The sequence below is a fragment of the Sabethes cyaneus genome, chromosome 3 (assembly GCF_943734655.1).
Source record: "Sabethes cyaneus chromosome 3, idSabCyanKW18_F2, whole genome shotgun sequence".
NCBI classification, from domain to species: Eukaryota; Metazoa; Arthropoda; class Insecta; order Diptera; family Culicidae; genus Sabethes; species Sabethes cyaneus.
The window spans coordinates 84,935,878-84,961,970 of NC_071355.1; the positions used below are offsets into that span (position 1 = coordinate 84,935,878).

Below are 26,093 nucleotides of genomic sequence, written 5' to 3' on the forward strand. Positions count from 1 at the left end.
GCAGGTCCTCCTCGAGCATTGTCCATGTTTCATGCCCGTAGAGAACAACCGGTCTAATAATCGTTTTGTACAGGGTGCACTTTGTACGGGGACTTAGTCTGCTCGACCGCAATTGCTTGTGGAGCCCATAGTAAGCACGACTTCCTCCGATAATACGCCTCTGAATCTCACGGCTGGTATCATTGTCCGCCGTTACCAGTGAGCCAAGGTAGACAAATTCATCGACTACCTCAAACTCATCGCCGTCGATCAATATACTACTACCCAAGCGGTGTCGTTCGGTCTCGGGCCAGCATGTACTTTGTTTTAGACGTATTTACCTTTAACCCAATCTTTTCTGCTTCACGCTTTAGTCTGGTGTACTGTTCAGCCACCGCCACAGATGTTCTGCCGATAATATCCATGTCATCGGCATAGCAGACGAATTGACTATATAAGTTGAATATCGTCCGCGTGTTGATATCCACTCGGTTCATAACACCTTGTATAGCGCTATGTTGAACAGCAGGCATAAAAGACCATCACCTTGACGAAGCCCTCTGTGTCATTTGAATGAACTTGACAATCCACCCGAAATCCGAACACAGCACTGTGTATCATCCATCGTATGCATTTAATGCTTCCTGGGGAAGCTGTTCTCGTCCATGATTTTCCATAGCTCTTTCCGGTCGATGGTATCGTATGCGGATTTGAAGTCAACGAATAAATGATGCGTGGGAACTCTGTATTCACGGCCCTTTTGGAGGATTTGCCGCAGTGTAAATATGTGATCCGTTGTAGACCGACCTTCGACGAAGCCGACTTGATAAGTTCCCACAAATCTATTCGCAATTGGTGATAGACGGCGGAAAATGATTTGGGACAGCACTTTATAGGCGGCATTGAAAACGGTGATCGCTCGATAGTTCTCACAGTCCAACTTGTCGCCCTTTTTATAGATCGGACAGATAACCCCATCTTTCCACTCCTCCGGTAGCTGTTCCGTATCCCAAATTCTAACAATTAGTCTGTGTAGACAAACGACCAGCTTTTCTGGTCCCATTTTAATAAGCTCCGCTCCGATGCCATCTTTTCCAACTGACTTGTTGTTCTTTAGCTGCATGATGGTCTCCATAACTTCGCCTATCGTTGGGACTGGCACCTCTTCCCCGTTTGTTGCACCGTCTAAATTGCTTGCTCCGCCGCCATGGTTCTCCGCCTGGGCGCCATTCAGGTGTTCGTCGAAGTGCTGCTTCCACCTATCGGTTACCTCACGATCGTCCGTCAGAATACTGCCAGTCTTATCCCGACACATTTCGTCTCGCGGCACAAAGCCTTTGCGAGATCCGTTCAGTTTCTGGTAGAACTTTCGCGTTTACTGAGAACGATGCAGCCGCTCCAACTCTGCATATTCCTGCTCTTCCAGCTCGCGCTTTTTCTCCCTAAAGATTTGGTTTCGCTGCATCTTCTTCTGTTTGTGTCTTTCCACGTTCTAACGTGTGGCACTGCGCATCTTGGCCACCCGCGCAGCATTCTCTTCATCCATCACCCTCCTACATTCATCATTAAACCAATCGTTCCGCTGATTCCGGGCCACATGCCCAATCTCCGCTACACTGCTGATAGCTGTTCTGATAGTTTCCAGCAGTTCTCGAGAGGGTCTTCGTCCAGCTCGTCCTCTTCCGGCAGCGCAGCTTCGAGTGAATACGCGTAGTTTGCGGCGACGTCTGGCTGCTTCAGCCGCGCGAGATCTAACCGAGGCTGGCGTCGGTACCGAATGTTGTTCACAACGGAGAGTCTTGGGCGCATCTTAACCATCACTAGGTAGTGGTCCGAGTCAACGTTAGCGCTTCGATAGGATCTGACGTCGATAATGTCTGAGAAGTGCCGACTGTCGATCTGTGATTCTGTCTGATTTGGTGACCTCCAGGTGTTCTTGTGATGGATTCTGTGCTGGAAAGAGGTACTACATACGGCCATATTCTTGAAGGCGGCAAAGTCGTTAAGTCTCATTTCATTGCGCGCCTTGCGCGTGTGTGAAAATGAATAGAGTTGCCAAATATTCAGATTAAAAATGAATTCGCTTAAGGCGGAACCGAAAGTGGCTAACGTTATTGTGTTAGTGCGACAAACACTGTACTGTACATCTCATGTGTTCGTTAAAAACCTAAACGTTTATTTGAATATTGCATTAGTATTGGTAATATATGTCAAATAGCGGAGCTTGCAAACATAAACAGCTGATCCGCAGCCAACCGCACTGACTACAAACATCCCGAAAAAGGGTTTGTTTTCTTTATCAAGGCATTCCGATTCAATCAAAATTAACAGCAGCAACTGAATAATGCGTAGGATCACTAGGATGTTTAATTAATCCGCTTGCATCGGATTGCGTTTTTGATTCCTGCGTTTGCGTTTTGTTTGTTTATTTCACTCTAAGCTCATCGATGCGGCGAAAGTTGAAAGCGCTTTAAAAGCTCATTGATGTGACGAAAGTTTGATACTGTGTTGCTGCTTTTTCCGAAATCGCTAGTTCAACGAAATATGTGCGTAACCAAATATCTATTAACTAATTCCAAATTATACATTGGTCGCTTTTATGAACACGTAATGATCGATATGTTCAGTTAAATTTATTTTCCATTAGCAATTATGTTTTGCTGAGCGTTTATTGATACACAGCAGATCGATAAATTGAATTACAAGTTTTAGGACATTATAACAGCGCTGGAAGCACTGATTACGTGGCGAAAGCGTGCTCTGCCAATACAGATGCATTTTTAAGGCGCAAAACAATACATGCTTCGAATGGTAGCCATTTATCCAGCCATCTTTGAGCCACTTTCGGTTTCCCCTTAATCCGAACGAGGTGTTTTTCAAATTAGCGGGGGTTGAGTGTACTAATGAATTAAATATTTTTTATTGAAACAATGGCTTGTAGATAATAGCAAAGTTGTAGACAAAAATATTTTAAATACTTATGTGTCGATGTCTGGTGGTCCGGTGGAACAAAGGGATGAAATCAGAGATCTCCACTGCCGACGGTTACCCGCCATAGCTTTCGCCTGTCGCCAGGATAGATTCTCGTCTACAGCCTGGTCTGATCTCGTTCGGGTTCGCTCCTTTTCTCAACGTGTGTCCGATCCATTTCCATCTTCGTTCTCAAATTTCTGTTGCTATCGCCGTTGATGACGTCGACGATGGAGTTCCTCGCTGGATATCCAGTTGTCAGGCCACCAGGTATGAATGATACACGGCAGGCAGCGATTAATAAATACCTGCAGTTTTTGCGTTGTCTCCGCTGAGGCGCACCACGTTCCGCAGGCGTACAGCAGTGCAGATTTAACGTTTGAGTTGAAACCACGGGTTGTCGTATGCATAGAGTGATCTAAATGTTTCGCAAACCTGCAAAGGCACTCATAGCCTTCTTGACTGAGGGAAATCAAACCAATAACGACTGCTAATGAATGAGCTAAATATACAGCCTGAATTAGTTAATTGGGTCACGACTGTACTCCAACTATCGAATACTGACAGTCGTTAGAAATTTCCAAACTCGAAAATTCGATAGAATTTTGATATTTAAGTGCTTTTTAGATGGAGCATGGCCCAACTAGCGAACACCCAACTAACGAACCGCTCAATTAACGAACCCTCCTTTAACGAATCATTGCTTTATGAATACACTCAACCCTCGCTAATATGAAAAATACCTCGTTCAGATTAAGCGAGTGCATTTTTAAACTGAATATTTGGTAACTATTCATTTTTACATACGCGCGCACCCTATAAACTTGTTGTTTTGATTTGACGAAAACAAACGTTTTGAAAACATTTCGAATATGCGCGAATTCTAAATGACTGGATTGTACAAGAGAAAATTGGCTCGACAGTTTCAACTAAAACATTCTATTTTGGGTGCTGAAGGCAGGTAGGTTGCATATAAGCTATATTACTAAAGCTGCTGAGCAAGAGGAGACGCATTAACTTTTTTTGCTTTTTTTTTTCAATTTGCCCGGTAAACTTAACCGTCAATTGTGTGTGATGCATGAGCAATTTTTAATGTGAACACATTCATACCAGCGGGGTTCTTTTAGTATTTATTTATTACCCAGTAGCGTAAAACCTTTTTCGAATTTGCTACCTGCGGATGTCTTAAGGTGCGTTTAGATTGGCAACATGTGGCCTGCAACTTTTTCCAAACTGTTGCCCTATGTTTCCAAGCAACATAGCAACGTATAACAAATGTTCAGGTGGCAACAGAAGCAGCATTGAGTAACAACTAGCTGCATGTCGCATACCAAATGTTGCATTCCACATGTTACCGAAAAATTGCCCAGTTTAAACGCACCTTAGTATTGTACATCATAAAACTTAACTTTAACAAAATACTTAACTGCTAACATTAATTGCGATTCCAGTATTTGAGGCAACCCCTCTTATAAACTGTTTCAGAACTTGAGCGTTCAAATTAAAAATGTTCAGATTAAACAAGCGGGGGTACATGTTACTTCTAAAAATGATCTTCATGCGAAAATTTTTGTGGAATCGTTTGTTTTTAACCATCCCTTACCGTATAATCGAAGCAGAATCCAACTCACGTTTTTCTATTGAGGTACCCCTTGGTGTCGATGCCAGTAAAATTCGCCTTCGCCTGACAGCGAAACTGACGAAACTCGGTACAGCGCACCACTCCCCTTCGTGTTTTGATTGCGCTCTCTAGGCGGCGGTGTGATGTTTTCGCGTTTTCACTAAAAATAATTTTAAAATTTACGCACAAATCTGTTCCAGAATCGGGAAAAAGCGGCGTAAAACGATATAGTAGTGGTTTTGGCACGTTGAAGTGATTATAGTTTCCCGCGGAATGTGTTATCTAGTGTGTGATAGTAAATTTTCCTGCATCAGGCCAAAGATCATCTCGTGCAAGAAAAACAAAAAGTAAAAGAAAAATTGTGTTACAGAAGCATCATCAGCAGCAACAGCAGCCACGGCAGAGCAAATCGGAGCCTGCCGCAGTGAAACCAGAAAACAGACCATTTTCGGAATAAGGTGAACATAGCGATAGCGCAGGATGTGATTTGTTTGCTTTAATGCTAGCGTGGCTGTTTTTCAGTATAGGAATATTTGTATAAAGAGGTGTGGATATTCGGCAGACGATTGTATCCTAGGGGATCCTGCTTAGCAATTGAATATCCAGACAAAGCAAGTGTCTTTCTAACAGATATGTGTTACTTGAATTATGGAATCAATAAAACATCCTTAGGCATGGATTTTTGAGATTCGGCTATTAAAATGGAACAAAATAACGTCGATCATATCAAATGAGGTGAAGTTTGTAGCACTACCTGTGTGCATAATTGCATAAAATAGTTCTTACATGCAATCTTGTAAGAACTGAATGTTTTGACAGTAGGAATTTAAGCACATTTCTACGCATGTAATTATCGCCAGTGCATGATGCTCGAGAAAAAGTAGTTCTCTTGAGCATTTATGTCCCTTCAAATTTCAATGAATATCATCAAATAAAACATTCAATAATTGAACATTTTTGAAAACAATCAATTAAGAAGGAAAAAGAGCTTTGAAACAAATTGTTAATTCATTCTCCGACTGCAGTATTAACATACAAATAGTACTGTTCCAAGTTAAGTTTAGAGCAAAATGTTTATGGTGAGTGTCCCGAACTGCTACCTGGTCTTTTGATTTGTAGCACGTTTACCGTATCTGCGACACATCTAGATAAACCATGTAACATGTAATAACGATATCATTTACAGGATGAGTCTTCTTATCAAATAAAAATTTATAAAAATTATTCAACTCAGCTACAAGTGGTTTAGACTGAAATATATCTCACGATTTACATAGTGGGTCTAAAGATTTCATTTCATGTCCTTCCGTACCTGTGCTGCCTATATCTATAATTTCCTGTTTTTGATTCTTTATTCCATAGGCTGGTTCGCCTCTTCGTGTTATTTTTGTCTACCTATTTGATCCTACTATCGCTATAAAATATTTTTAAATAATGCCTGACCTTATAAATCTGTCAGAATACGGACCAGTATCCTTTACGCCTGTTGTTTTTGTGTTTATTTGACGGCAAAATTATATTGTCGTCGGATTCTATTGCATGGCAACCTCAACGAAGCCATTGTCGTTGCACTACTGTTTGGTTTATTTTGAATAGTGATAGTTGAATGGGTTTTGTGATCAAAAGCCTTTGGCTGTCGATGGTCAGATGCTATCCGAATTGTTCCAGGACATAACGCATTGTTGGATAATTCAAAAGTGTAGTGAATTTTAAAAATTATTGATACCAATTTATTAGAATTCGCTTCTTTTTACTTGGGCGTCATCAATCGGAGTCTCCAGATTGACGCTGTATATACACTGACCTGAAGACTGCATTCGATAGTGTCTATTATGGGATTATGTGCTAAATGTGATAAGCCCGGAGTGTCTGTGACGAGGTTGCATGGTTAATGTCGGTCCTGCGTACGTACTTATCGTACCTGCTGGGAAGCTGGGAACGTCACCATCCAGCTGGTTTAGATGCAACTCCGGGGTCCCCGGAGAGGTAGTATCTTGGGACCTCTGTTGTTTTCATTGTTTATCAAAGTTAACACAAAGTTATTACCTTGTGGCACACGATTGCTATATGTCGATGATACAAAAAATCTACCAGCTTATTCAAATTTGCGATGATTGCTGCAGACTTCAAGCATTAATTGATTTGTTCGCTGATTGGAGCCGCGCAATTATATGACATTATGCATCTCCAAATGCACTGCCATAAGTTTACACTGCAGAAACAGTCTTTGTTGTTTGACTATAGTATTAATGGGATATGCCACGGAAAAAGTTGTCACGGATCTTGGCAGTATTACTCTATGATCATTAACAAGGCAAATTGGCAACTTGGATTAATTATGAAAATAGGTAACGAATTTGATGAGCGTAAGTAAGCGTAACTGATCGCTACAACCTTGGTTGACAGATACGAAACAGTAAAGCTTGTTTCGTACAAATATGTCAATAAAATAACTTGTCAAGGCTTTAAATCATGTAAAAATGCCTGATCTTCATAATTCGTCTATGGCGTTAATTTTGTGTCAGATTTTGCATTTTCTCTATAACATGTTTTGAAAATTCTTAACAGAAAATTATAATTTCGTAAACCGGAAAAAATAATTGTTTTTATGAATGTTTTAAAACACTTAAGGGTAAACGGGGTAACAACGCCCGCCGGGGTAATACCGCCCACCATGTTTTTACAGGGCCTTGCTCAAATTGGTGTTAAATGTTGATGACAGTCATATTACTGAATGCGTTCGCAATATTTTACAATACCTTGTACAGCAATATCGTATAAACTATCGGAGAAATAAATAAAAACAGATTTTTCGTTATAATTGTTTCGTTTTTTATAACTTTGTTCCCGCAGAACCTAGGGTCTATTTTATTCAAAACGTTAAAACTTTTAGTAAATCCAACCCATATCGCATCTCTGATCCTGTCTTCATCCGACAGTACCTAAATTAGGTAACTGTTCATGCAGTTTTGTTGAAATAAATAGTGAAATGTGTAACTCGGTCATTTGGGGGTAAAACCGCCCACAACGAACGGCGCAAGACCGTTGTACAGAATGCTAGTGCGCTAAGGAGATTTTTAAAATAATTGCATAGTTTGGACCAAAGAATCTCAGATTTACATAAAGCAATATAAATGTGCTTAGTTTGTAGCTGGTAGACTGTTTGGAAAAATCTAAATCGCCAATTTTCCCGCGGGCTCTATGGACATTTTCTTGTTTTCTCAGTTATAGCTTTCTTCAATAATTCCTCCCTCTTGGAACACATATCATGGAATAAACATATTTTTTATGAAAATATAGCAAATTATCTTAGCAATGGAAAAATAATATGCATCTGCTTTATCAATCAGAACAATTTGAAATGTCAAAAAATGACCCACCCGATAAATTGTAGGAACTTTAATACCCATATTGTTATATTTTATCTTAGATCCTCTCTAGTCCTTAAAGATTGACTCCAGGATGCCTAACCCGATCCATCTTGTTGTCTAAAGAAACTATACGGTATCAATTTCAAGACTGTTGGTACCTATATTACTGATATTCTTCCAATACGAGTGGTTGCCGGACACTCTTTCGAATTTGCGAATCTCGGGGAACTATGTATTGTTTGATAGCAAACTGGTTCAATTTGTTTAAATTAGATAAATTCACGAATCCAATGCCACCAGTTTCATTCAAATCGGTTGAATATTGTTAAAGTTATACGCTATGGCGGTTTTACCCCGTTAGTGGGCATGTTTCACCCCGCATGGAAAAAATACTCTATTTTTTGGAAGTGTTTCCAAATCGCAATAAAAAATAGAAAATCATTACAAATATTTATGTTTTTATTTTTTACATGTAGGTAATAGATCAATTGTTCATTTAAAGCAGATAGATTAGAAATTGAGCTACAACTTTTTTTTATACAGGTGGTTTTGCTTAGGCGGGCGGTCTTGCCCCGTCTACCCTTACTTCCGCTAACTCATCCTGCCCTTTCTCCTCATATTCCACTAGTGAGAAGTCGTTGGAGACAGCTTCTTTTATGATTAATTTGGAAATCATCGTCTTTCAGGTTTATCGCAGGCTGCTCATATCTGCCCCCTATTATGTGTGCTTACGGTAGATAGCACAGTAGCATAAGCGTTTGGGAACAAAGTCTGATTGAATCGTCCTCGATTTTGGCCGTAACTAGCTGCTAGCTAGTTAGGAAGTATTGTCAGTGAAAAAAGAACGAAAATATGTGCAGTCAATGAAATGAACGAAGTATCGGGCGAATAAAGGTCCAAGTGACGATAGCAAACGTAAATAAGCTTGTCTTCTACGTCGCAATCAATCAATAGAGGAGTGTGCGAAACGGACATATAAAAACTGAATCAGCAAACAGTGCAAAATTGTTAAATTAATGGCAATAAGCAAGGTGCACTAGAGATGCTAAGAGTTCTTCAATAAACTTATGGATGGCTTTTATTCGTCATAACTGACCAGAAAATGCAAACGCGCTTTGTTTGTACATTCTGGTCAGATGATAAGATTGCGCGGTACATGATGGACTCATCGTGCCGGTAACGTGAGTGATGAGTTGATTAATGTATCTAACAGTATATTAACGTACAGTCAAAAGTCGATCGTCGTACTAATCCTGTTTAATTAATTGTTTCAAAAGTCAAAATCCGATAGCATTCAGAATTGATTTTTTTTTGTTAGAGCTCGAAAGATATAGATAGACGGGCAAAGAATTGGTTAATTCTTTAGCCTGGAAATTTCCAGATTAAATTAAGATTCTTAAGGCTTAATAGACATATATTTATGATAAAGCAACCTTTTTTTACGTGTATGTACTTCATCTGTTTACAAATTGATAGCTTTTGTACATTAATTTTCAAAACACGGCCATCAAATAACAACATTCTGCGTTGCGTTCCACACTTTTGTTATTGCGTTTTCTTTCTCTGGTGCCTTTTTGATCGTCTAGCTTCGAGATATGCACACTATATTCCATTATTTTGAATATTTTCTGCCAACTTAATACACAAAGAAATTTATTTGTATGTTTGATTATAAACCAGAAAGACTTTTACCGACATAGAATCGAGAGAATTTAATTTTAAACGCTGATACATTGGATGAAGTAGCAAGCGGGAGCGCTGATAAGAAAGTTTATTGCTCCAAGCTACGGAGGCGATCTTGGTTTTCAGTACTGCTGAGTAATGCTTAGAATTTCAGTTTCAAATATTATGTAAAAAGTTAGAAAATCGAATGAATATACATTTTTTCCATTTCTTACGAACGGAGCTTATAATTTCAGTTCTTTTTCATAACGCACAGGGAACAGAGGGTCATCTTAAGTCTGCGGAATGTGTAAAAATTTATATTCGTTGCTTTGAAAGTAAGTTTTTGATTATGCCATCTCCCTTCAGCAGGTGCTACTAACTTGAGCTACATATTTTAATTCCGAACTGAAATGTGCTTGATAGGGGCTATTGTAGATCGATAGGGGCATCTATAATATTGCTGAAGGAAGTATAGCTGTATTTTTTGTATTTACGGCGCTTTGGGGCTGATACCCCGTTGGTAGCAAAAAGAGCGCTCATTTGGCTACCAACGGGATAGCAGCCTCATAACGCCGTAAATACAAAAGATATAGCTAAAATTTCTTCAATAATATTGTAAATAATAATAAACTCTACAATTGATCCTTACACTACTTTTTCAAATTCCGTTTCGTTGAGGCGCTGTAGTCTAATGAGCATCTACTGAGCAAAAAACCGAAAACGAAGCCTGGTTAAAACCTGCAATATTCATTAATGACTATCAAAATTTGTTTATAGAAAAAGACGTTCGTTCCAAATATCTACCATATTTTTATGCAGGACTAGGTCTAACGGGAAGTTAGGGCGTTATTGTAAAAAAAAATATACGAAGGTCACGAAAGGTTTTGAACACTAATAACTCAGCGATTTCGGGATCGATTGTCAACATTTTGGAACCAATCGATTAGAAAATCTTCATCGCATCGAGTCCAATAAAGAAAACTAACGCTTATAAGTGCGCGCTATTGAATAACTGGTGCATATCGTGTCAGGTCTTATTCTTTTTTTTTGGTCGTTTGATGAAAATGATAACTAGCACGTATCGTCACAATCGTAAGCTTATGATGAAGAGGAAATTAGTTTCTTAATTCTTTGCGTCTTGATTGTTGCGGGCCATGAAGCAGGAAACATCATGGATGGAAGTAATAATACCACATTTGTTAATTGGAAAGCAGTTTGCTTTAGCTGCAAGAACGAAAAATCAGTTTTTCTCTCGCTTTTGAAATTTTAGTTGAAATCTTTGAAGTCGTTTTCTCCCCGATTGTGTCTTGGCTGTACATGAAATATAAAAAAAGTTTCCTTATTCATGGTTTTCCTACGTTAACCATGTAATCGAGTCGTGTCCGTAACATAATCCTGATTTGTTTAATTTTGATTTTTATTATATTGTACAAAGTAAATTTATCCGCCGTTATCACCTTCGACTGATAGAACACGATAAAATCCGGTAAATATTATACACCACACCCTTGGGTCTACGTTTGACTGGACCAGATGTAACGGTTAGCGATGATGCAATAAAAAAGATAGGAAGCATGCCCTTTTGCGAAATAGTCTACCATATCATTACTCACCGGCTGGCAAAAGGCTGAGTAATGCGTAGCGTCGGTGACTTGCGCAACTTACTTATGTGTCCATGTCCGCCGGTCCGGCAGAACAAAAGGATGAAATCAGAGATCTCCGCTGCTGACGGTTACCCGCCATGGGTTTTACCTGTCGCCAGGACAGGCTCTCGTCTACAGCCGGTCGTTGGCTACGCTGCGTCACCTTGAGCCTCTGGGTCTGCCTCTTTTACGCTCTCCTTGTGGATTCCAATCGAGTGCTTCTCTGCAGACGGCGTTCGTTCCTTTCCTCAAGGTGTGTCTGATTCACTTCAACCTACGTTCACGAATTTATATGGCTATCGACCATTGATGACACCGACGATTCCTTATTGGATATTCCTCCACCGAGTTCCTTATTGGATATCCAGATGTCAGGCCACCAGGCAAGAATGATATATCGCAGGCACCGGTTAATGAATACCTGCAGTTTTTGCGTTGTCTCTGCTGAGACGCCCGTTTGAATTAAAGACTCGGGTTTCCGTACGTAGAGTGATCTGGTTTGAGCGCCAAATGTTTCACAGACCTGCAAAGGCACCCCTGGCCTTCCTGATCCGTGTGGCTATATCAGTCTTGGTACCACCATCGGGTGTTGTCTGGCTGCCAAGATATTGAAAGGCGTCTACCTGCTCAACTTGTTGTCCCGCTACTGTGAAGTTGGTGGAATTGTCAGTTTTCACTACCATAGACTAAGTTTTCGCTACATTGACTGTTAGACCTGCTTCCTGGGAGTTCTCGGAGAGGTCATCTAACTTGCTCTGCATATCGTTTCGGCGTTGTGCGAGCAAGACAATGTCGTCGGCTAGGTCGAGGTCATTTAGCTACTCCATCGTTAGAGGATTCCAAGGCAATCCTCGATTTGGTCTACTGTCAATTGCTCCAACTAATATCTCATCAATAACGATGAGAAACAGAAGCGGTGATAAAACGCAGCCCTGTCTTACACCAGCAGTAACCCTTATGGGGTCGGACAAGACGCTTCGTGCAAAACCTTGCACGAAAACGCCTCGTACTGAACCTCGCTTAACAAAAAGCACCGAATTCGGTAAAATTTTACCGAATTCTAAACAGCTGAACGTTCGGTAAAAATTTCGATGGTGCCAATCGACGTTTACAGATCATTAGTAATGTTTGGTGCAATAAAAAATTTTACCGAACGTTCAGCTGTTTAGATTTCGGTAAATTTTACCGAATCGTTTAAGTGTGTGGACTAGCTTATCTGGAACTCCTCTATGCCTAAATGCGCCCCAGATGTTTTCGTGGTTGAGTTGGTCGAACGCCTTTTCGAAGTCAACGAACACAAGCAGAAGAGAGTCCTGGAATTCGTTGATCTGCTTCAATATAATGCGGAGCGTTGTGATATGATCTACACATGGTCGGCCAGCATGGAATTCAGCTTGCTGCTGCCGGAGAGTAGCGTCAATCTTCTCCTGGATGCGGTACTTACAGAGTACTTTGAGAGTAATAGAGGGCAACGTGATGCCACACCAGTTACCGCATTCAGTTAGGCCTCCTTTCTTAGGGACTTTGACCAATACGCCCTGCATCCAGTTTACCGGAAAAGTTGCGGTTTCCCACATATGGCTGAAAAGCTGATGCATCATCTGGGCTGACAAAGATGGGTCAGCTTTGAGCATTTCGGTGAAATACAGTCTACCCTCTATTGGATTTCGTACTCTTGATGGCTGCTACAATTTCATCCAGCGAGGGCATCTTCAAGTTGACGCGATTAATTCGACGAGCTGTAGGCGTCATACGCTGCAGGTTTTGTTGGTCTCTGACATTTGAAACTCGGAAGAGTTGTTCAAAATGTTCAGTCCATCGCTTAGCGGCATCTTTGTATTCATCCTGGCACTACTAAGGCGGCGAGACAAACGGATATCACCACACAAACGGACAAACGGATATCGTACAACAAACGGATATCACCATTGGCAAGTATAAAATAGACGGTATAGCGGTTCACAGGCTCTTATTCAGTAACCCCCTATCTCTACCTCCTCGTGGTATCAGCCGGGATACGAGCAACCTTGGTGGAGATCGAGTAACCCACCGCGTTAGAAGCCAAGGTCGTATACTGGGCGGGTGAAGGAGGGCGCTTCCGAGCTTTGTTGATCCTCCAGCGAAACAGGGATTGGTGTTGCAGGCTCTGCAAGCCACCACCACGAAAAACACTAAAGCACTAAACGAAGAACAAGAAAATTCGGACTGGAACAATCGGAATGAATAAGGATTATGGATTGGAAACTCGGGACGTGGAACTGCCAATTTCTCAAGTTCCAACGAAGCACCCGAGTGCTCTCCGACGTGTTGAAGAGCCGCAAGTTCGACGTCGTAGTGCCGCAGAACGTGCGCTGAAATAGCTCAACCGTACGTAGGTTTAGAGATGGACGTACCATGTACCAGAGCTGCGGTAACACACACGAGCTGGGTACAGCTTTCATAGTGATGGGCGAGATGCGTGATGATATCAACATGATATCAAGATCGTCATCGGGGATTTCGATGCTGAGGTCGACCAGGAGGTGGGACACAAACCGGTAATTGGAGGGTTCAGCGCTCACCAGCTGACCAATGAAATGGGCCTAAGGCTTATCGACTTTGCCGCTTCCTAGAACATGGTTGTACGTTGTACCTTCTTCCAGCATAGACTTCTACACAACTACATTTGGAGGTCACAAAATCAGACAGAATCACAGATCGATCACGTTTCAGATCGATTGTCGGCATTTCTCAGACATTATCGATGTCAGATCCTATCGAAGCGTTAACGTTGACTCGGACTCGGACCTAGTGATGGTTAAGATGCGCTCAAAACTCTCCGTGGTGAACAACATTTGGTACCGACGCCAACCTCGGTTAGATCACGCGCGGCTGAAGCAGCCAGACGTTGTCGCAAACTACGCACATTCACGCGAAGCTGCGCTGCCGGTAGAGCTGGACGAAGGCCCTCTCGAGGACTGTTGGAACAACATCAAAACAGCCATCAGCAGTGTAGCGGAGAGCTCCATCGGGCAAGTGGCACGGAATTAGCGGAACGATTGGTTTGTCGATGAATATAGGAGGGTGATAGATGAGGAGAACGCTGCCTGTACGGCCAAGCTGCCCAGTGCCACACGTCAGAACGTGGAAAGATACAAACAGAAGAAGATGCAGCGAAATCAAATCTTCCGGGAGAAAAAGCGCTACCTGTTAGTTCTACCAGAAGTTGAACGGATCTCGCAAAGGCTTTGTACACCGCAAGCTGAAATGTGTCGGGATAAGAATGGCAGTATTCTGATGGACGATCGAGAGGTAACCGGTAGGTGGGACCAGCAGTCCGATATACACATGAATGTGTCTGAATGGTAGCCAGGGGTCGTTTCGTAATGGTTATATAACTCCAACTGGCATTATTTTCAGTTGTTGAATTCCAATGTCCAATTCTGAGCACATCACTGGGAACCAGTGATGCGGATGTTTCCCAACGGATTTCCATTCTCTTTTCACTATTCACCTGTAAATTGATTCTACTCTTTAGATAAAATATAAATATCAATATTTCAGACTAGAACAAAATGCAAACGATGCTTCTGGCAGTGGCGAAAAGTAGCTTAGGGTCATAGGGGTAATGAGTCTAGGGGTAGTGCAAACTGGTGCCTCAACATGCATCACAAATTAAAATATATTTTACGGGCTTATCAGAAAAAATATTAGACTGAAGTTCGAAGTTCATAATGATCGTACCAATATTGAAAATATTCATTCTTTGTGTTATGCAGACAAAACAGAGGCCCATCTGTGTGCAATCTTACATGCTAATGCTAATGCTACTGCAGACAAAACAGACCTCATTGTTTTTTTAACAGAGTATAAATGAACATTACACTAATTAGACTCTACCATCTTTATTTTAGGGTCACCTTGCGATGATAGGCACTGATAATATTCTACAGTACTGCTAAAAACGTCTGTCTATCGCTCAAAAAAGAAATCAAAGTTCATATTCTACGACCTGTTACTATGGCCAATTTGACTGAGGGAGATCAAAACTTTTGCAATACAACGCAAACACCGACAGGTACAGGCACAACGGGGTCGACGGTGCCTAGTTCAACTACGGGGGCAACTACTACTACTACTGGGTCTACCGGTGTTACCCCAACCAGTGGTGGTGCTTCAGCGGCCCTAACTGCAGGAAGTGGAAGCGTATGGGCGGAGTTTTGCGAGCGTCATGCTCGCGCCGCCTCAGCTGATTTTGCTCGTTCCTGTGTGAACTATGTTACCAACAATTTACCCGAATCGGCACGACATACTGTTTCACATCGTGATTTCATGCGGCGGTTCATCGAATGCTTCCAGGAGCACTTTGAGCATGAATTCTACCGGAGACGTATGCAAAATAAAGTACGTATAATTGCTGATTATAATAATTGTGTAGTATATGTAATGTTTACTGTTAAAACGGATGAATATAACGTGTCCTTCAACCTCCCCAGACCGGAAATGGAACGGCGATGGTATTGGAAGAGAGTGACTACTCGGAGGACACCGATTCGCCCAAAACAAATCACAAACCCTTTTTTCGAAGGTTGTCCTTCAAAGGGCTACGCAAGGGAAAGGTAATCCATGTGAGCATCGATTCCATATCATTCAAGATATGATAAACTTCGGAAAATTCTGATACCGAAATCTTTACAGGCACTATTCCACAAGCAACACTCTGATGAAGTGGAGTTATCGGGAAGTAGAGTGAACAAAACCAAACTGGCCAAGATAGTGGTAGAATGTAGGAAAGAAGGAACGGTTAACTACTTGACGCCAGAAAGTCTAGATCAGCCTAGCAACTCGCACAAATGGGAAAAGTGTAAGCTCGTGCTAGTTAAAACGGTCGGCGGGTATATGCTTGAATTCTACTCACCGCCAAAATCCCAAAAGGTATGTTTTTTGTTGTAAAATTTTACTTTAGTTTGAATTTGGCCCAAGCTTCTTCTAATTGACGTCATTTATTCCAACTTTCGGGGGTGCCTAGGTTGGATTTGAAGGAACAAAATTTATTTCATTAGCAATAGTATTAATTACGTCTGCAAGTTACGTTTGTTACGGGTCAATGTTTTTTTTATCATTCTTTATAATAGCCCCGAAGTGGCGTGTTCTGCTTTCTGATAACGGAAGCCCGTGAGACGACTGCGCTGGAAATGCCGGACCACGAAAATACGTTCGTGCTAAAGGCAGATAACAATATGGAGTACGTGATCGAGGCGCGCGATACCGACGATATGCGAAGCTGGTTGGCGACGATACGCTATTGTATGCGTAGCACTCCGACGTCGCAAATGCCACCGATATCCGATCTGAGCGTTGTGATGAACACCTCGATATCACATGGTGGTGGCGGAGGTGCTCCCGGTGGCGGGGGAACAACTGGAGCTGGTGGAGCAGCTATTTCTAACAGTTTGGTGCATGATGTAAATAACCTTAGCTTGAACCAGTCCGCATTGAACGCTGTGCCAACAATGATGGCGCCAGAATTACCGCCGCGACGCCCGGACGATAGGATATCATCTTCCTCGAATTTCGAATTGACCGAAGGAGACCTGGATCAGGCGCATGAGACTGATACTGACCTGACAGCTATAATGCGCGAGTATCCTTGGTTTCATGGTATGCTAGCACGGTCCGAAGCAGCCCAGTTAGTGCTACACAATGGTATCTCTAGTCACGGTGTGTTCCTCGTGCGACAAAGTGAAACCCGTAAGGGTGAATTTGTTCTAACTTTCAATTTCCAAGGCAAAGCAAAGCATCTACGAATGACGCTAAACGATTTGGGCCAGTGTCGTGTCCAACATTTATGGTTTCCATCTATAACGGAGATGCTGGAACACTTTCGACAACATCCGATTCCGCTTGAGTCCGGCGGTACAGCAGATGTCACGTTGACGAATTTTGTCGTGCTACCGTCACATGCAATGGCCACCACGCAGTCGAATAGTAACAATTATTCCACAACATCTATTGGCGGTGGAGGTGGTACAGGAGCTGGATCCGGTGCTAGTGGCAATCCCAATACGAGTCCACGACATGTGAGATAGTTGACATCTTTTTGTGTCTTTACATCTTCTAGTTCTGTGTTTTAAGTTTTCTGTTGCGCCTCTTTTATAAGTTTAATGAAATAAGCTACAACAAATCATTAACGATTAACCACAAACAGAGTAGGGAAACAAACAACAGCATAGACCGGCGCGCATCACGAGACTTTAAATTCGACTGGGACGAATCTAACGGTGAAACTCCTATAAAAAGGGTACCATGTTAAACATGAGATTCACTCACGCTTTACTTGTGTTAATATATTGAAACTATGTAGGTTCAAAATGTAGGAAAAAGGACTCAGAGATTCAAAAAATTTTATACATTGCATGAAATCGTAACAGGGTTATATGTGTTTGCTTATGATTTTAAAACATCATCAATCGAAACAAAGTCAATGCTACAAACGCTCTTGTTTCCTTTTTTACTTACATTTGTTTGATATATTTTATTATTGTTTGAGCCATGCAGACAGCAATGTAGGGCGTAGCTCTTAATGAAAAAGCTACAGGAAATGCAAATGTTTTTGTGAATAAGACTTTGAGTTTTCGGTGTGCACCGAATACGATTCAAAAACTTTGTAGTCTTTTAAAGCTTTTATCAATAAAGCAGCATACGAGAAAACCGAAGTCTTCATATTCGAAATAACGCGCCATTCCGGTAGCAATTCAATATCAAAGGAAACATTTACCTACACAAATAAGAATACGTACGCCTAGTTTACATACATATACTATCACAATACATACACAATTTGAGATTAAAACAGTGTCATGCACTACAGAAGTGGCTCAAAATGATGCCAGCGAAATAACTACATTTTTCGTAAACAAGTCTGCGGTGCAGCGAAATAGAATAAATTGTAACCTATGCATTACTTTCAGTAAACGGTATAATATACAGCTTTGAAACATCGGCGTGTAGCTATTATAACGACGTGACGTAACGTAGAATGCAGTGAATTATGGACAGCAACAATTAAAAAAACAGGCATGAGCATTATTATTTATATTTTCTATTGTTTTGATTATTTTGCCAGAGAGAACATCCGTTGTTTACTTGATGTCCGGTTCTTCGAGTCCAGTTGTGTGCTAGAATCTCAGGAGACTGCTTGTTGCGTTAGTCATAAACTGATTATTGCTCGGCAAAGTAGAATTTCGTTGAGTGGCTAGCCATTAAGTGCTATTTCTGATTGGAATATCAAAACATCTCACCGTAGGTGTAGAGCTTAACCATATACGTACAGTTTTTAAAGCGTGTATAAGGGACGTTACGGGAGTTACGGAGCTACAATGCTCATTATTAACTAAGTGAACGTTGATTTAGTTACTAAAGAGATACGAAAACACTGTAGCTCCGTAACTACAAAAGATACAGCATAATTTTATTCAGCAAAATTGTGGATAATAATCTGTTCTACAAATGTCCCATACATAACTTCGTCAAATTTTGCTCCGCTGAGACGGTACTGTCAAATGGCAAAATCTGGAAATAATCTCTTTAGTGTTTTGCTGAGATGACTCAAATGAACGTTTTTTACAGTTCTGCAGTCTTCTGGAAAGTTTCATAGCGATAACTGTGGTCAAATGTTATATCCATGTGATCTATGCCAATGAAGGCACGTGATATACATACGTGGCACATAGCGCAAACCGAAACTAAATGAATAAGATGCTGTTTGCCCAGTTTTTTTGGAAGGGCATGGGTGGGATGGTTTTTTCAGCATGCTTCTGATTATCGGGCCTAGCTTGTTCTGTGTTACACGACCCTGAGGAGAACCAATTTTGACACCATGAAATGAATATGCAAGAAGAGTAGTGTATAGTGGTATGAATTAGTAACTGTTAGAAAATGTTAACTGTAATCAGGATAAATAGAGCAGAGGATAGGCCCAAAATGGAAGTATAGACTGAAGAACTAGTGCCGTACCATACCTAAAAATCGATAGAACTCTTAAAAAAAAAATTTTAATCAATTTTTATGTTAAATGGATAGCAAGGTACTTTTCATGTGATTTATTTATTTGACTGCGAATTGCAAAATGTAGTGAAAACAATTTATTTTGCATAAACCTTAAGCGCTTTCATAATTGGTGAATCAACTAATCTCATGTAGGCATACTTTTGCATCTCTGACCGACGTTTGACGACAACTGTACAGGGTGCGTGAAGAATTTCTGCAAAAAAATTCGAATAGCAATTTCTCATGCTTGCGAAACAATGATCAGATATATCTGGCAGTACTGAATTGCTTATACTGTGATTCTTCGTGTATACATGCTCATGCGTTGTATGTGACATTTATCAAAGTAGTAACATGGTATTCGTTCAATCTTCTATAGATTTCAAAGCGATTTCTATGAATTGATTGGATCTATTTCATAAATGGATAGTTACAGTAGCGACCTAGTAGGGTTGGGGTTGGGGCACTAGTTCTTAAGTCTGTATCTATTTTATACCGTGCCAGCACCATTTTCAAAACAATGCTTAATTTTTGATATTTAAACATTTTAATCACTACATCTGATGATTTTGCTCATCAGTTGTCCTTCAATATTAACCGTATTTGCCTATCTGATGATTTTATTTCTATTCATTTTAATAATAGAAATATCTAAATCTGCAGCTGTCTCTGTATTGATTATGGTGCTGGCACGATAATTCAGCGATTATTCACGAAAATTTATTGAATATAGAAAAATATGCTTCAATATCAATTCCCTAACATAGTGGCTTCATAAAAACGCTTCTAATATGATACAATTATGTAAACTAAATAGTAAATATGTAAAATCATGATAGCTGTTCACGTCCAACTGATATACTATGGTTTGATATAGAAAATTGTGCTGCTATTTCGGATAATTTCACATCTTCATCATGCCAAATTAGTTGATGAGAAAATTCAATCACATCTTCATTTATATAATTGGCCTTAAAAATTAATAATTGAAAACAATTATTGTTGGATGGTTATAGAAAGCTTGAGCGGACATATGTGCTTGGAGCTGGTAGATTTGTTGATTGGTTTTATACCTTCAGAGACGACGTTCTTGGTCAACTCAGCCGACAGCAACGAGCGAACAGATTGCTAAGTTTGTTGTAACGAGCTAATCGCGACGTCTCAGCAGCTACATTTTACGCCACCCCGGTGGCAACTTTGACGTTTACGAACAAAATAGGTGAAGCCAACATAGCTGGATCAGTGGATCACTTTCATACGTATCGGATCACAAGTGTGCGCGTAAAGGAACGATTCACACGATATTTCTGCAGCGCCAGACGTTATTTTCGCTACATTATCATTTATTTCTTGTCCTAAAAGCGACGTTTTCTGTTAGTTGAAAGTAGATTATTTTTATCGATGAATTGTTATTGAGACTCATGTAAAATTCTTCACTTCTACGTGATTATGTTTTGTTGGCTTAATCGCCTGTAGCGCCACCTTATTTTGTGGCGGTTTCAGGAAACATAGTAGATGTCCGGGGGTTGTTTTACGCACCTTCGCTTCTTTTCTGTTTTAGTGATATGCTTTGCCACACCTCTAACGGATAGTTCACAACGCTTTATAGAATATTACTTGTTCAGTTGGAAACTCCAACTTGCAACATTAACCCCTCTAAGGTCTACATCATTTTTAGCACCGCAAAATTCACTAAAATGGCCATAACTTTTTTATCTTTTAATATTTTTTCACCAAATTTGGGAATTTTGCCGAAAATATTTTCTATTTTCATAATATCTATAGATAACGGCCATATGCCATTTGGTCCCGGAGTTATTCCGGAGTTCCTTGGGGGACCGAGAAATGGCTATTTTAGATAAAGTTGTCAAATATCTAAAATTTGTTTGAAATCTTTTGATTTTTGTAAACATATCATCTACTGTGGATATATCAGTTACTTTGCCGCAGTTGTGAGCCATGGTGCGCGCCATCCGGATCCGGGGGGACACTATGAATCCGGAACCGGTTCCCGTAACGGGACATTTCAGCATCAGTAAAGCATGTCGTGTCGCATATCAAAAAACATCAGCATTCGATAAAATAGCGATTGGTGATCATCTCATGTTTCTCAGAGGCCGTATGACCGGTTCCGGGTCCGGGGAGGGTTTCTTTTCTGATTCAAGCACGGAACGGATTTCGAAGGAACTCCGCAATAACTCCGGGACCATATGGCATATGGCCATTATCTATAGGTATTATGAAAATAGAAAATATTTTCGGCAAAATTCCCAAATTTGGTGAAAAAATATTGAAAAATAAAAAAGTTATGGCCATTTTAGTGAATTTTGCGGTGCTAAAAATGATGTAGACCAGCGGTTCCCAAATGGGGGTTCGCGAACCCCCAGGGGTTCGCCAAAACTTTAGTTCGCTGCAGAGTAGTATAGGGAAATTCGTCAGGGGGTACGCGAACCGAAAAAAGGTTGGGAACCGCTGATGTAGACCTTAGAGGGGTTAACACAACAACAGTTGCTTAGCTGTAACTTCGAGAAAGGCGATCGTCGAGCGTATTGAACATATCGGGATGCCCAAGCATATCTTTGCGCGTCTTCTTGTTCTCCTTTATTTGGTGGTGTATTTCACCAAACCACTTGGCGGCTGCACTGACACCGATGCCGAGAGCACCTACCGGTCTGCTGGCTTTACAGAAACGGATATAGTTTTGCCAACCAGTAGGTCCTGTTTTATTCGAACAAAGTGTATCTTCAAAGACCGGCCTTTTTTTCGTGGTTCGTTATTCCTGCCTTTCGTAGTTACATAGTTTTCAGCCGCTCGTTACTTTAGTATATAACAAAGGCTTAGTCGAAAATTGCCTTTGTTTTCATCAGTTTGTTTGCCATTTCAAACGTTTCGTCTGACATCCATTTGGCAAAGCAGGGAATGGAAAAGTCCCGTTGGTCTGCAGTTCCTAGTAGGCATTTTTGCTGAGAAAGTAAAATTACGCGCGCCCATGAACCAGCAGCAGTGATTTCGCAGTTGAAATTTTGGATAGCCGTAGGCAACGCGGATTGTGTGACGACGAGAAGACCAGTATATTACGCAGCTGGCTGTCCGTATCGATGGAGAAATGAATAAACTTTTCTTCGGAGTAACTAGATGTTACGGAGTTATTCTGTCAAACATTCAAGCTGTTGTATTGCCCAAGAAAAGTGAGAAGAATGCCAAAATTTCTAACAGTTTTATCAATCATCAGAAACCATCCTTTGGATGAAAACATGCTTATATGAAGATATAAAAGATTGTTGTTCGCCGCTGATCACAATAAAATTTTTTTGTCAGCAGTATTTATTAAAACAAAACATTGGGCTTAGCTTTAATGCGTTTTTCTGCGCATTTTGTTTCGGTGAATTAATGTTTAATTTGGTGTTGACTTGATTTTAATTGCTATCACTTGTTCACGACAGACAACTGTTTCACAGTGTTAAAAAATGAATTGGTTCTTCAGGTTGGTGTAAAACACAAACAGAAACGACCAAATAATTAAAAGCATGATGAAATCTATAAAGTTAAGATACTGTTTTTCCCGCAATTTGCAATAAATAGGATTACGCTATAATGTCTATTATGGTTAAGCTCTACACCTGTGACTGATAACGGGTGGCAACTAAAATTTTGGAATTTTTTTTCTCAAACTGTCAAAAAAAGACAGAGATACATGAAGAACATCTGATTTACCGAAATTAAAGATACATTATCCATTGTTGAAAAAAAATTAGTGTATATTTGAAAACGGTCCGTAATCGGCTGTTCGGCGAAGCTTTCGTTTGACGTCGAAATAGGAGCGTTGTACGGCCTTCATGTCATCTTTGCGAATACATCTCTTGATTCTACCAATCAACTGTTAAGTTTGCAATTCGTGGTTCTCCAGTTATTTTTGTACACCAAGGAACTCAAAATCCTGAAGAAATCTTCGATTGGGTGCACTGAGACAGATTTTTCGGGTCGTGGTTCTTGGGTAAAAATGGGATCGAATGGGTATTCAGGAACGATTGTATTTTTTTGGCGTAATGCGATGATGCTCTATCCGGCCAAAACACGTATTGTCCATCTGCATGATGTTTTTATAGAAACGGGATCAAAATTTTGTTCAAACATTCGTCTGGTGCATCTTAATTGATAACCAAACCAGAGGGCTTGTTGTTGAAGAAACGAGAAAGTGAAAGATATCCTTCTGCGTTCATAATTTTGGCTGGTCTTCCATTACTTTGCTTGCGAATAGTTGTTGGGCATCATAGGACATGGTAAACAGTCGAAGCCGCAACATATTTGCTTTTTAAATGTTGTACCGTATGCTGTATGCTTTTTGCCGAGATTTCTGTTGCAGTTCATAGAAGTGTACAACGCGCTCCCGAAATGCTTTTTGTTTCGATGTCATTTTTAGCAAAACTGGGCAAGCAGAAACAAAACAAAAAATATTAACAGAAAGAGGAGAGAGAGAGAGAGCTACACATACATACTCTCATTTCACTCTGAGCTCGTTTGTTGTTGAGCATAAGGGCTGCGAAAAAATTCCAAAATTTTAGTTGCAACCCGTTAGTTAGCGATGAATGTTGATGACAAATTTCTATTGTGATTTCTATGTTCTTATTAATTTTAATTTCAAGCAGTTAGTTTTTAAAGTAATCAATATGTTCATACGACTGCTTTTGGCTTAAGATTTGAATACCCGTCATTGATTTCTGGGATTTGAAAAGCTGTTCTTATGCTCAAAATGACTGAACATAATGACATATGATTTAACAGGTCCTGTCCTAAGTCTGTAGTCACAAAGATTGAATAACCGTTTAAAGAACTGAGACTCTAGCACACACATAACTGAAGTAATCCGCTTTGATTTCCACTATTACACTTGTTCAATATTCTGATTTCGATTATCGATGTGTGTTTGCTCTCAAAGGGGTAAGTAATACTATATTTATCGTCGCTTCCTAGTATTCGCTCAACCGCTTGTTACTAAAAATCGATCCTTTGGTTTTCCTGACTCTAAATTTCTGTAACACTTTACCCCTAAATTTGATCGAAACTCTCCTCAAATGTACACTTTCTCCTTCCGCATCCGCGCTCCCGTGGCTGCGCTTCTTGTAGCCCTTGCAAGTAATCACTATGAGTGGCAGTGTGCGCATCAAAACGTGCGACCTAGAGCTGTCTCAGCAGACGATTCCGGTTCATGAAATTGCTGGTGGACAGGGCGCTGGTGGTGCTAGTACAACGGGCCAAGCAACGGTGTCCAGTGGGGGACAGCAGGCAGCATCCTCTTCGGGGGCCGGAGAAGATGGCCAACGGGCCGTCGATAATCAATACAGTTATGTCTGAAACGAAGTCGTTGGCCCCAACAGCGGGGACACTGAGGAATTGAATACCGTCAATACTGGCAGATTGGGACATCTTCACGCGATCGGATTGCAGGAATTGGACGACGCTTTGCCAAAACCAAAATCTAACACAAAAAAAGCAGATATAGGAAACAAGAGAGCGGGCATGTGTTCACATCTGTAGAACAAAGTAGTAGCTTTTCAAAATTGTAAATATTAGTGCTTCAACAAATCAAACACCTATATTTAATGTTTACAATTACTTTAGAAGAATGTTCTTAAACTTTTTAGCTAGTGCTTAGCAAAACTCAGACAGTTTAAAACTGCATTTATGAACGTCGTCTTACAAAGTGAACGAACAACTTGTTCGGCTCGATAAATGATTGAAAAACAAAAAGAAATAAATATTAATTTTTTACAGAGCATTACTAAAAGCCTATAGGCTGACACCCGTTACCGGAATGTTTATTGTCGTATATTTATAACTGCTTACCTGGGAAAAGGATGTATTGCTTTTTCTGTTAGCGAAGAAGCATTCTACAGCAGAACAAACAACTTCCGCTCGCGATCAGCAAACTGAGAAACACATTTACTGTAAACACTGTGTACATAGCAATGGCTTATCTATCAGGCAACATTCATGCTTTTTGTGATTACGAAAGCGAAATAAAAAAAATAGAAGAAAAATTTATATAAACATAACTACCTAATGCAAATAGAAGACGAAAAACGAATAAAATCATGTAATGTGTGTAAAAATGGTATTATGCTGCTGTAATATGTAAAATTTGAAAGATAATGGAACAAACGCAGAAACAATAAATCTGACGAATACATGTTGTTTTTTTAATATTTATCACTTTAATATTTTTCCACAAAATAACTAAGTTGAATATTCGATCATCTATTGCTTTTGTTTGAACTCAAACTCGGGTACAATTGAACCCACTCGGTAATTTCATAAAAAGCTCTAATTTTGTTGAAATTTTGTGTTTGCATGTTTTACAAGTGATAATACCACAGAGAATTCCAAGCGGAAGGTCCCCACTTGGGTAAAACGTATGGCGCTAGTTTAATGTTCATAGCCCACATATACTAGCATGTGCATTGCAGTTTGGCTTTTGCCTCTTCACTTTTCTTTCCCCTCAAACTTGAAAGCTTGAGAAGCTTTAAGCTGAGTTTCCTCCCTTTAGTGAAAGTTAAAGCCGTCCTTACACCACATTTGGGTAAGCCTTAGAGCCATTGCATTCTTTCCGAAACTATATTATCAAATTTTCATCTCACCATGATGACAAGGTCATCTGCAATGCAAAGCCGGCAACTTCGAAACCTTCAGCTTCGATGCTCCTAAGTATTTAGATCATATACAACTAAAAGGCAAGAAAAGTAGCGAAAGAACACATCCTTGTAAACATCCCTTCCTTTATTGTTATAGAGGACGCTTCAAGCTCAGATGTAATTTCTC

The 26,093-nt window shown here is 40.4% G+C and overlaps 1 protein-coding gene across 1 annotated transcript; it reads left to right on the forward strand.

Annotated features, from left to right (window-relative positions):
- Positions 1-4,743: 4,743 nt before the first annotated feature.
- LOC128739824 (SH2B adapter protein 2) lies at positions 4,744-25,423 on the forward strand. Its single transcript, XM_053835323.1, has 6 exons — positions 4,744-5,028; positions 15,143-15,632; positions 15,725-15,847; positions 15,927-16,163; positions 16,364-17,308; positions 24,402-25,423. Exons 2-6 carry the CDS (start codon positions 15,249-15,251, stop codon positions 24,627-24,629), a joined length of 1,917 nt encoding a protein of 638 aa, XP_053691298.1. The 5' UTR covers positions 4,744-5,028; positions 15,143-15,248; the 3' UTR covers positions 24,630-25,423.
- Positions 25,424-26,093: the final 670 nt, after the last annotated feature.